The sequence below is a fragment of the Suncus etruscus genome, chromosome 4 (assembly GCF_024139225.1).
Source record: "Suncus etruscus isolate mSunEtr1 chromosome 4, mSunEtr1.pri.cur, whole genome shotgun sequence".
NCBI lineage: Eukaryota > Metazoa > Chordata > Mammalia > Eulipotyphla > Soricidae > Suncus > Suncus etruscus.
This window is the reverse complement of record NC_064851.1, coordinates 76,346,774-76,359,815: the sequence shown is the minus strand read 5'-3', so window position 1 is coordinate 76,359,815 and position 13,042 is coordinate 76,346,774. Positions and strand designations below refer to the sequence as shown.

Here is a 13,042-nt window from a genome sequence, read left to right as displayed (position 1 = left end):
AATGAACCCATGTTCTGGGAATATGTACCTCAGATATAGTAGAAGTCTTATACTTTGTTTTTGGTAGATTTTTAATAAGTATTGACAGATTATTTATAATTAGCTGCATTGAAAGAATTAAAAAAAATTATTCCAGGACTGGAACAATAACATAGCGGGCTGGCATTTGCCTTGCATGTGGTCAACCTGGGTTCAATCCTTGGCATCTAATATGGGCCCCCTGCCAAGTCTGCCATGAGTCATTTCTTTTTTTGGGGGGGTCACACCAGTAGGTGGTGCTCAGGGGTTACTTCTGGCTCTATGCTCAACAATCACTCTTGGCAGGCTCAGGGGATAATATGGGATGCCTGGGGTTCAAACCACTGTCTGTCCTGGGTTGGCTGTGTGCAAGGCAAACGTCCTACCGCTGTGCTATCTCTCCAGGCCCTGCCAGGAGTAATTTCTGAGTGCAGAGGTAAAAGTAATTCAAGTGCCACCAAGTGTGGCCCCAAAACAAACAAAAAGATTATTCTAAGGACTGAGTGTTAGCAATAAACTTAGTAACAAGAGCTTTACAAGATTATTCATTTTCTCTAGAAAATAAAATCTTTGAAAGTTATTCCAATCTGCTCAATTTGTTTATCACTACTGTTTTAGAGAAAGAGTTGGTATCTGTTCATTTTCAAAGATGGAAGAACAATCATCCATTACTTCTTGAAGTTGAATGACAGGAAACTGTACTTGTTTCTCAAACCATTTGGCAATTGTAAGAAGCTTCTGGTCACAAAAGGCACGTCCAATAAACTGCAGTCCAACTGGCAGCCCTTGGCTGGAGAGTGCCACTGGGACACTGATGGCCGGCAAACCTAAGAGAAGAGATGCACCCGTTAGCTTACTGTTTCTTCATCCCAAGCAGGAGAGAATTCTCACTTTCCAGTGCTAATAGGTACAAGGCAGGATACGTTTTAGACCATTAACAAAAATTATGTGTTTATATGTATTTGTGCCTTCCTTTGTTCACTTTGACAGGCTCTTTGAGGCGGTGGGCCAGAGAGCTAGTCCAAGGGTTAGGTTGTAAGTAGCCATACAGAGTCCCCTCAGCACTGTCAGGAATAATACCTAAACAGAGTCAGCAGTAGCACCTGAGCACCACTAGGTGTGACCCCCCAAATCCAAATCCAGTAACAATAACAACAAACAACATAACTTGGAAATTACTTTATCATATCATAGCTTTATTTCTTTTTAAAATAGCTGCAAAACATTTCAGTATGGTGCTCTCGCATAATTTCTTCAAACACTGATTAATGATCAGTCATTTTGGTTTTCAGTATTTATCTAGTTCATGCTATGCTATAGTGAGATAGCTTAAATGTACATGTTTTTTGATATTCCTGCATTTGTCAGATGAAAAGGTTATTGCTTATATAATCAGATAACTACCATATTTTGGGGGGAGACCACATCCAGTGGTGCTAGTGATCACCCCTGACCATGCTCAGGGGAACATGAAGTATCAAGAATTGAACCCAGGTTCTTGCACATAAAGATCACACTCCAACCTGCTGAGCTATCTCTCTTGTCCAGAAGTTGTATTATTTTGGATGCCTATCTACAAATTGTTTTATTCCCTACATTTCACTGAAAGTGTTCTCAAATTTTTGTCAACTCGTTAGCTGAGGAATAATACTTCGGTAGCTTAAATTCTATGTTTGGGACATTGTTATTCCATAAAAAGTTAATTTATCGAAAAGTAATGAGGGGCCAGAGCAGCAGCACAGGGTTTGATCCCTAGCATCCCATATGGTCCCCTGAGCCAGGAGTGCCACTGGGTATGGCCCAAAACAACAACACTAAAAGTAATGAGGATAGGCCTAGAGTAGACACATGTAACCCAAGGATTTTTGCACCCAAATTCAAAAAACCAGACACTTCAAACACCCAAAATCAAAGGATTCTGAACCCAAATTGAGCTTCAAAAATAATAACAGAAATTGCTTAAAACAGAGAAGTTTAACTAATGGATGTAGAAAGCAGAATTAAGAGAAGTCAGCATTTTGTAATTCTTTATGGAACAGTTCAGGGAAGGATCACCAATAGATAAGAAAACTATAGTCACTGTGGGCCTAAGGAAGCAGTGCTATTTGAGCCACTTGGAGAACATTCCTGAGGGTACTCACCTGCCATATTGACAGCCTGTGTAAAAATATCATCCTGGGTGCTTCTTGTTCTGTTGTCTTCTTTGATGAACTCCAGGTATGGTACTGCCTCTCTCAAAGTGGTGGGGGTTAGCAGAACATCGACTCCAGAGTTAAAAACATTCACAAAATCGTTAGCAATGAGGCGCCTTACTTTCTGTGCTTTGACAAAGTAATTCTCATAGTTTCTGGGAAAGAAGCACATAACAGTTTAAGTATATTTTGCTATTTTTTTGGGTCAATTTTCATATATAAAGCTTGTTTAAGAATCATGGTAGTGTTGGCTTTTCTGAGCAAACACCACTAATATTCTTAACAGCTCATAAAATTAAATTTTGTGGAGCCAGAGCGACAGCACAGCAGTAGGGTGGGTATGGTGTTTGCCTTGCATACAGCCAACCTGGGACAGATCTAGGTCAATCCCTGACAACCCATATGGTCCCCACCCCGAGCCTGCCAGGAGCAATTTCAAACCACCCCCCCCCAAATCAAATTTTGTGCTAGTGTAGTGTGGTTATTCTGAAACTATAAGTATTGTCATTCAAACATAATTTTCGATATGAAGAACTACAAAATAAAATACTATACATAGCGTCAAAAATATGAACACTTCAAAAGACATCAAAAAAGTCAGCACATTAATTTTCAGGTGGGGAAAATTGAGTATGGCAATGAAATGTGCTCCCAAAGGTTACAAGATTGACAGCAACGAAAAAATGACTGGAACTGAATCTCTGGAGGTTTATTCCGTTCTTCCCATTTATCTCTAGCATGTATTATCTATAATAGTGATAATTATTATACAATTCTGGTTCTGTAAAATTCTAACATACTATTTGAAGTATATACTAGGAAATATCCCTAAGAAAAATAAATTGGGATAAGTGTAATATTTTCAAATTTGTATTTTATGGATAGTATAGCCGGGAATGGAAGTGTGAAATCTTACACTTGACAGAGATTAAAGAGTTGGCTATATTTAAAAGTGATCATAAGCTAGTGATGCAAAACAGGGGAAAATTCTTTAGAGCTTCCTTAAGTTGTTAATGAAGGTTAGTAAAAGTAGTAACAATTCTCAATGTTAGTTCTGCAAAATTATGTAAAAACCCATAAACAAACTTCAATCTCATAATGAAACCAATCAAATGAGCTAAAAAAGTGAAATGATTTTTATCCTGAAAGAGGGTGATAGAAATATCAGAGGTCTTTACTATCTTTTGACCCCAGGACTTCAAGGAGAAGAATGTAGGTATCAGCTATAGTGTATAAAACAATAATAATTGATGTCTGACTTACATGATGTATTAACAGCATCTTCCAAGCTTGAATTTTATAAAAGAATGAATACTTTTTTTTTTTCCGATTTGGTCATACCTGGCAGCACTCGAGTTACTCCTGGCTCTACGCTCAGAAATTGCTCCTGGCAGACTCGGGCAACCATATGGGATGCTGGGATTCTGCAAAGCAAATGCCCTACCTCCATACTATCTCTCCGGTCCCGAATACTTTAATTTTTTTATAACATTTTTATAACATTTTTATAACATTTCTTTCTACTTTGAATGTGGTCATCAATGAGACAGTACTAGAGATGGGATTAACTCTACCATCTGAAACAACTAAAACACTAGATAAAATTAATCAATCATTTTCTAACACTAGACAACATGCAAACAAGAAAGGGAATTTTCAGAGACAGGAAGAAAATAGAGAAGCCTTGTGATTTTTTAGGATTAAACCTGGGATAGAAATCAGACTTGCAAAGATTTACAAGTGTAGGAGAAGAAACTGTCAAGAGAGAGAGAGGAGACAATACACAGAGCAGTTTGCATTCCCAACAGCCAAAGTTCAAAGATCTTTTAAAACATGGGACATCTGGTAGATGCTTGAGTATATCCAAAAGAAGAATTAATCACCTTTACATTAAAAATTGTTTTGGACTCTTCCTAACAAAGCTTAAAAGGAAGTCTTAAAATGATACACATTGTATTCCAAGTAATTTAACTACATCCAAGAACAAAGTCCAACGTAACTTAAAGGAAATAACAAAAATGGGCCAATGATAGTGTATAAACAAAATATAATGTCCAGGCATGCAAAAAGTAACTGCCAACTAGAGGGGGAAAAAAAAGACATCAGTAAAAACATACAGTAATGTTAGAATTAGCAGATACAAACAATGTAAGATATAAATATGCTTCATAGGTTGTAAGATGATGAAGAAATTCAAGAAAATAAAATCTACTTAAAACCTTTGGTCAAGGGGCCGGGCAGTGGCGCTGGAGGTAAGGTGCCTGCCTTGCCTGCGCTAGCCTAGGACGGACCGCGGTTCGATCCCCCGGCGTCCCATATGGTCCCCCAAGAAGCCAGGAGCAACTTCTGAGCGCATAGCCAGGAGTAACCCCTGAGCGTCACAGGGTGTGGACCAAAAACCAAAAAAAAAAAAAAAAAAAAACTTTGGTCAAAAATGCCAAATAAAAATAAAAAGTAGACTGAATGTGGTTGATAGATGATTGACACAACAGATGAAAAGATCAGTGATTCTGATGTTAATAACAAAATATACAAAGGAAGCACAGAAAAACTGGAAACAAGACACCACAAATATGAAACCTTCAGTGAGATGTAGGATAATGTAAGCAAAGCAACAGATGAGAATGAAATCCCAGAAGAAGAGGGGGAGGTCAGAAGAAATAGTTGAAGCAAGAATGCTCAAAATTGCCCTACTTTTGACTAAAATGTTAAGTCCACAGAGCCTAGAAGATCAATGTACCCATAGAGAGAAGTATGTACAATACAATACCAATGGTATTTCACACTGAAATTTCTGAAAGACTGGGAATAAGGGAAAAAGCTTAGCATCTGAGGCAAAAAAAAAAAAAAAAAAAAAAAAAAAAAAAAAAAAAAAAAAAGATAAGACTCCTGTGGAAGACAAGAGTCTTCTCTGAAGTGATGTGAATGAGAACCCACTATCAGAAATACTAAAGGAAGTTCTTCTGGTAGAAAGAACACCAGACAGCTGTCTGGAACTACACAAAAGAGTCAAAAACATTAGAAAAAGTAAAATTTAGACAAACACAGATGGTAATTTTCTCATTTTAAATCTCTATGAGAAAAAAATCATCTTTAAGAAAAAGAAGACAGAAAGAGTTGCTAAAAGAAAAATCAAAATTTCTCAAAGAAGAAAAACTAATGGCCAACTGTCATATAAAAAAAATGGTCTCAATCCCTAATCATCAGAGAAAGGCAAATCAAAAAATGAGATACACCTCACACCAGAGAGACTGCAGACATCACAAACAAAAACAATCAGTATTGGTGTGGCTGGTGGGGGTAGGGTGAAGGGTAGGGGCAAGATGCCCTCATTTATTGCTAGTGGGTATGTCGACCGTTTCAATCTTTCTGGAAAATATAGACATTTGTCAAAAAACTAAGAATTGAGCTCCTATAAGACCCAGTATTGCCACTTCTTGTAATATACTCCAAAAGACCAAAAGCATAATGCGGAAAAGTCACCTGCACTCCTACGTTTATTGCAGCACTATTCACAATAGCCAAAATATGTATACAACTCAAATGCCCAAGAACAGATGACCATATAAAAAAACTATGGGTCTAAAATTCAATTATGAAGGACTTTGTAAATCACAATGGTGTCAATTAAATTAAATTAAAAAAAAAAAAGAAAGAAACTGGGCCGAATAGCACAGTGGTAAGGTATTTGCTTTGCATGTGGCTGACCTGAGCCAGATCCTGGCATCCCAATATGGTCCTCTGAGCCTGCTAGCAGAGATTTCTGAGCACAGAAGTAGGAGTAACACCTGAGCGCTACTGGGTATAGCCCAAAAACCAAAGAAAAATAAAAAAACTGTGGTACATCTACACGATGGCATATTATGTGGCCCTCAGAAAAAAATAAAGTCATGCAATTTGCTACTAAAGTGGAGATCTGGAGAGTATGTTGAGTGGTTAGTCAAAGAGAAAGGAACAAAGAGAATGAGTTCTGTTTCATATAAAGGAACTTTGTAGGGGAATATTAAATACCCGAAGACAATAGAAATGAAGAGCAGAACAGGCCACCAGTAGGAAGCTTTCTTCTGGGGCAAGCGGAGAGGAAATAAATTAGGTAAGGGAACAGTAAAACAATGGTGGAGAGAAAAGTTCCTACTATAGGTAGGCTGGGGGCAGAAGCTACTATAGTACCTACTATAGGGAGGCTGGGGACATTGATAGGGAAAAGTAAATACTTGTAAAGGCATTGGTGTTGAAATATTGTACACCTGAAACTTAGTAATGAATAACTTTGCAATACTGTGATTCACAGTGATAGCATAAAAAAATAAAACCTAGAGAAAGTCAGTGGTGGAGGGAAGCTGACACTGATAGGACTGATGTTGGATCATTGTAACCTGAAACTCAACTATAAATCATTATGTAAATCACAATGCTGTAATATAAAAAAATTTTATGTAAAAACTTTTAAAACCCAGAAGAAGACTGAGGGAAGACTGGGGATGAGGTCCCGTTTGAGCCTGGTAGAGGGGATTAGGACTGGAGCCTCCCTATTCCTGTCTAGACACAGGCCTCACTGTCCCCAGGGAACAAAGATTTAGCAATGGTGTTGGAACCCAGAAGGATGCTGGGAGAGAACCAAAAAGACCCGTTTGCATTTAGTGGAAAGAACTAAGGCATAAGGTTCCTTTTTTCTGCCTAACACCAATCTGGCTGGCCTCAAAGGGCAGATGAACAGTGATGGCACTGAAACCCAGAAGGAGACTTAGGAAAGGCTGAAAAAGGAGCCCCGTTCACAGCTTCCTTATTATCACACCCTTATCCTTATTATAATCACCTGGAGAAGTTTAAAAAAAATTTCCATTCTTTTAATATTTCTAATGATAGAATGAGTTTCATGATGATGACAACAGTGTCATCTCTGAGGGAGGACCTAAGCTGCAGTAATTTTAGATATGATTAGGTGATTCCAAGATACAACCAGTTTTTTTTTTGTTTTTGTTTTTTTTTTTTTGGATCATACCTGATTCAGGGGTTACTCCTGGCTCTTCATTAGAAATTACTTCTGGCAGGCACAGGGGACCATATGGGATGCTGGGAATCGAACATGCAAAGCAAAAACCCTCCCCACTGTGCTATCGCTCTGACCCAGAAACGAGCTTTGGGAGGCACTACCTTAAAGGCCCATCCATCCAAGGTATCTCACAAAATGACAGGAGTTCCTTTTTTCAACTGGCAAAAAAGAAAAATATTTTATTATTTTTCCTTATTTATTCTCCTTTGGTAGATGAGGAAGCTTGCTTCCTTGTCTTGGCTATAAATAATGCTTTGAAATAGTGGTTTTATTTCTTGCATCTATATAATCCAAAGTAGAATTGTTTGGTAGCTCAAATTTTGTGTCTATATAGGCAAGAAGCCTTCCAAACAAAGCTTAGGAGTCAATGGCCATTTCCTGTGATTCTCAGCCAACCCAGTCAATGACTTAATGCAAGGATCTAGGTTGTACTGCCGCTTAAGTGGTGTGGGGAGTCTCAAGGGCCACACACAGTGAAGTTTGGGGAAACATGTAAACAGGCAAAGCATGAGCCTAACCTCTATACTTTTTCTAAAAAGTTTCCCATTAGAAGCAGCCTCCATCAGTGTCTAGGGTACCCAGAGTAACTACTACTAGTCTCGGTAGTGCAGGTTCAGGCCACTTGGTTTGATACTGTAGGTGAGTGCCTGGAGGTGGTAAAGGTATTCTAGAAGCCATGTGGTGCTGGGGTTCAAACTTAGGGTTTCGCACATATCTGACAAGAATTCTGACTACTTGACATTTAATTTTTTTAGGTATTACTATAAACTTTCCATGATCCTAAGTATTGGCCCTGAGAATGCTGCAAATATGAACCATAGGACTCTGAAAAACATCTTCAGAACAGAAGCTGTTCTCTGTAACAACCACTCTTGCTTTTTTTCTATTTTTCATGCCCTCTGAGACAGTTTTGATGGTATAAAAGATGAATTTTATTTACAAGAACATGGATAGATTAATATCAAAGATAATATGAAACATAGAACTATAATTTTTTCCTGGACAAAGAAGATATATAATGCAAGGAAAAAACAAAGTTGTTTTTAAGAGCTGCCTTTTCAACTCACACCAACGTAACTTTCTGCTTAAGGCTCTAATAGTATTATAATGATGAGGCAATACTAGTAGATATATTGATGAAGCTAAAATTGTATCTACAAAGTTTATGACTTAGTTTATATTAATCATTGAGCTAAAGCACAAGTAGCATTTTATATTTTTAAAGAACCAGAAATAAGACGATTGGAAAATATGGAAGAGAGAAAGTGGCAGTAGCAAATGTAGCAGCAGCAGGACTGAGGAACCTGGAGACACTGAGAACAGCTAATCCCCATGCAACCCTGAGTGGGAAATCCCTGAAGCCCCTGAGCTTGCAATGGGGCACCGGACTCCTGGAGACAAAGCTGCAGCCAGTTACTGATTGAAAATCATGATCCTAGGGTGATTGCTGGAGAAAAACATGGTGGCAGTGGTGGCCTTAAGCAACAATGATAGTGGCAGTGCTGGAAGTGGCTACCCAGTGGTGTTACTAGAAACTAGAGTCTGGCAAAGAGAAATACCCTGACGATGGGCCTGGGAGCTATGGAGTGCAGCTGAGGCAAGAGAATGAAAGGCAGTAGTGCCCTTAATTTGGACATACAGGCATGACTGTGAGATGCTGGATAGAAGATGGGGCCGGGAAGGTGGCGCTAGAGGTAAGGTGTCTGCCTTGCAAGCACTAGTGTAGGACGGACCACGGTTCGATCCCCTGGCGTCCCATATGATCCCCCCAAGCCAGGGGCAATTTCTGAGCGCATAGCCAGGAGTAATCCCTGAGTGTCAAATGGGTGTGGCCCAAAAACCAAAAAAAAAAAAAAAGAAGATGATCATCAGTGACATTGGGATGAGTTTTGACAGCCAGGAGATTGTCAGAGTGTGGCACCTGATATTGTCCCATGGTGGGGCTGAGAATTGCTGTAAAATGTGACACAAACCTATCAGCATGTAGGACACAGACATTAGTACCTAGGGAGTGCAGCAAGGTCAAGTCTAAGCGAGGGAGGAGGGTACCACAATTCAGCCTTAAAAACAGTGGTGGCTGTTTGTAACAGCAGGTTACAAGATACCAGATTAGAATATTCAGAGCAAAGAAACTCTAAGTCAAAGGTTGAAGGACAAGCCTTCAAGTAAACAATTCCATTAAGGCTTAGGTAGCCAAATTAGTAACAAATGAATAGACATCAGGCTTAAAAAGATTATAAGAATTTGGAACCAGAGAGATAGCACAGTGGTAGGGTGTTTGCCTTGCACAAAGCTGACCCAGGACAGATGGTGGTTTGATTCCCAGCATTCCATATGGTTCCTGAGCCTGCCAGAAGCAATTTATGAGCACAGAGCCAGGAGTAACCCTAAGCACTGCCGAGTGTGACCCAAAAACCAAAAAGAAAAATAAAAGATTATAAGAGATAGAGACAGTCATTTCTTAATAATGAAGGGATATGTACATCAGGAAAAAAAAATCATACTCTTAAACATACATGAGGGGCCAGCAAAATGCTTAAAACAACTGCTAATAGACAAAGAAAGGCATCAATAATAATACAATAGTAGTGGAAGACTTCAACACTGCTCTATCATCTGATAGATCAAGTAGACTAAAACTTAACAAGGATATACTGGCTTTGAAGAAAGAAATGTAAGAGAGTGGCTTAGTAGATATATAAATAGGGCTTTTCATCCCAACAAAGCTGAAACACATACTTCCCCAATGTACATGGGACATTCTCCAAAATAGATCACATGCTGGGCCATAAAACATAACTCCTGGAGCTGGAGTGGTGGTGCAAGCAGTAGGGTGTTTGCCTTGCACGTGCTGACCCAGGATGGACTGCAGTTCTATCCCCTGGCATCCCATATGGCCCCCCAAGCCAGGAGTGATTTTTGAGCACATAGCCAGGAATAACATTGAGTGTCACTGGGTGTAGCCCAAAACCAAAACCAAAAACCAAAAAAAAAAAAAAAAACATCTCTCCTAAAATCAAGAGGACAGAAATTGTATCAACTATCTTCTGAGACTAAAATAGAAGTGAATTACAAATAGAAACTAAAAAATAACTTTAACGCCTGGAAATTAAACAGCTCACAATTGAACAACCAGTGGGTCAGAGACAAAATCAAGGAGGAAATCAACAAAAGATTTCTGGAAACAAATGAGAATAAAGACACAAATTATCAGAATTTGTGGGACAAAACAAAAGTGGAATTAAGAGGAAAATTCACAGCTTGGCAAGCATTCATCAAGAAGTAAAAAAAGCCTAATTAGATTAACATAGTGGCACAGATTAAGAAATTGCTTCCTGGGAGCCGGGAGTCTATCAGGAGGAGGTTTGGCAGGCCCCCGCCATGCCAGAGGCCTGCTTGACCAGGCCTAGTGGGGGTGCGGGACTTGGGTAACCCCAGCACCCCTCTACCGCCTTGCTCCAGATCTCCAGGGCTTCCCCAGGCCACATGCCTGGGCAAGTCGGTGAGTTGGGTCCCTTGGTGGAGCTTGAAGGTACCCTAGGCCTTCCCCCATTATCCATTCAACTCTTTAGGGAGGGTCTGGGTGGGGCTCTGAACTTCTGGCCTCCCAGTTTCTTGAAGTCACTGGTAATCTCTGTCCAGTCTATATTTTCAAAATTGCGCAGGGGCACAAGAAACATTAATAGTACTCACACAAACATTAATAGTACTCACTATCATTGAATTATGTTTTTATGTATGCAGAATGTCCATTTTGTACTCTGCCCTTTTGCATACCCCTTCATAAGTTCATATTTCTCTTTAACTTCTTTAACTCCTATCATCATTACTCCTCATTTACCCTTTCTAACTTAAGTACTGTAGAGTCCTAAGTCACAGACCAAAGTGGTGCCCTGGAGTTAACACCCACCCAACTATTTTAAAAGGCATAAAAAAGACACATATCTTTTCAACATTTTATGGGTGTTTTCTTTGACATCTAAAAACTTTTGCTGAATATTTTCTTATACAGTGACGATCCCCCCCCCCCATGTTTTTTATCTTCTCTTTGTGAACTGCTCAATATGGAATTTGGTGTGAAAGAATCCCTCAGTTTAATACTTATGTTTGAACCAAGTCATGGGTCTTGTTGGAAATGTTCTTACGCCCCCATATATCTGATAGCACCACATGGCTTTATTTCTTGTTTGCTTAGGCACACTAAAATGGGAAAATACTATACATACCAATGAGTTCTTATCTAATAGAGATGGGAACACACAAATCTTGTAGTGCAATGAGACCTTACACCCTGAACATTGACATAAAGACCTGGCACAGGCCTCAGAAGAATGGGCATTCTCCATTCCCCCCTTGATCTACAGAAGACATTTACAAAACATCCAAGGTTGTATATAACATCACCTGGAGGCATTCCTGTACCAGGGAAGACCCTACAGCTGCTCTGACATCGATCTACTCAAAAGAGACACCCCTTAACACTGAGAAGACAACAAGAACAATGACCTGCTTACTGGACAGGGCTTGCTGTATTGCCCCTTAATTGTGAGGTTTGTCTATAACATCACCTGGAAGCAATCCTCTACCACGGAAAACCCTACCACTGCTCAGACATCGTCCTGCTCAAAAGAGATTTCCCTTAACACTGAGAAGACTTAACAACAACAACCTGCTTACAGGACAGGGCTTCCTGCATTGCCCATTCATAGTGAGGTGAAACAAGAAGACACTCCACATCATGACTTCAATGTAGGACATGCAGATTCCAGAATCTTTAATACAGAAACATGATACCAACAACAGAGATTGTGTGAAAAGTGTGTTGGCACTATGGACAATGTCTTGGATTGGACGATAACTTGCCTGAAGTCTAGAGCTGGTCTTATGCCAGGAAACTTCAGCGGTAGGATCTCTTTGTATTTAGGCCAAGGTTATTCCTTTCCATGCCTCTCATATTTTGGTGGGCCTCTGCAAACAACAATCGCCACTCTAACACCGTTTTTACTGTGCTCCTTTGACTCTAATCCTTAAAATGCACCCACTTAAAATTTGAGGTTAACTTAAGCTAATATGCATGTATATGGAAATGTAAAAAATACTATGCCTCTAATGTTTAAGGAGTTACGTAAGTTTTATGGCTTTAGATTGCCTTGTGTGCTGTTAAGAAATATTATAATGTGCTACAATCTGGGGACTTGAGGGACAAAGTAATTGCACATGGATTCTGTTTTATTTATCTTAACTTTCTTTGGCTGAAAGTTCAAAGTTAAGATATCAGCAAGGGGACTTCTTCTGAGAATTATGTTATGGGTGATTGTCCTTCCACTGTAACTTTACCTTGTCCTCTTTCTTTGCATCTTTTGTTCTCATAATTCAAAATAAAAAAATTAAAAAAAAAAACCAAACTGAACAACTGAATAAAAAAGAAATCTCTGGCAAAAAAAAAAAAAAAGAAATCTGTGCAGCAGAAAAGGAGCAGCATAAATGGTCCAAAAGTAAGAAGGCAAAAGAAAATAATAAAACTTAGAACAGGAAATAATAAAGCAGAAATTAATGAACTGAACCTGAATAAAATGAACTCTAAAAACAATCTAAAAGTTCAAGGAAAGCAAGAGTAGATAAAAAATAAGATCGATAAACCATTTGCAAGACTCAAAAAGAAAGGGCTGGAGAGAAACCCAATAAATAAAATTAGAAATGAAAAGGGGAGTGTTACTACAGGTACTACAGAAATAAAAAGGGCAATCAGAGGTAACTTTGAGAGGCTGTTGCCACAAAA

The 13,042-nt window shown here is 39.1% G+C and overlaps 1 protein-coding gene across 1 annotated transcript in view; it reads right to left on the bottom strand.

Annotated features, from left to right (window-relative positions):
* Nucleotides 1–347: 347 nt before the first annotated feature.
* QRSL1 (glutaminyl-tRNA amidotransferase subunit QRSL1) overlaps nucleotides 348–13,042 on the bottom strand; it is a 42,459-nt gene continuing 29,764 nt past the window's right edge. The window contains exons 10-11 of the mRNA XM_049771191.1: nucleotides 2,160–2,365; nucleotides 348–845 (exon numbers count right to left, since the gene is read on the bottom strand). Coding sequence (XP_049627148.1) covers nucleotides 625–845; nucleotides 2,160–2,365 — 427 coding nt within the window. The 3' untranslated portion in view covers nucleotides 348–624. The remainder of the gene's footprint in view (nucleotides 846–2,159; nucleotides 2,366–13,042) is intronic.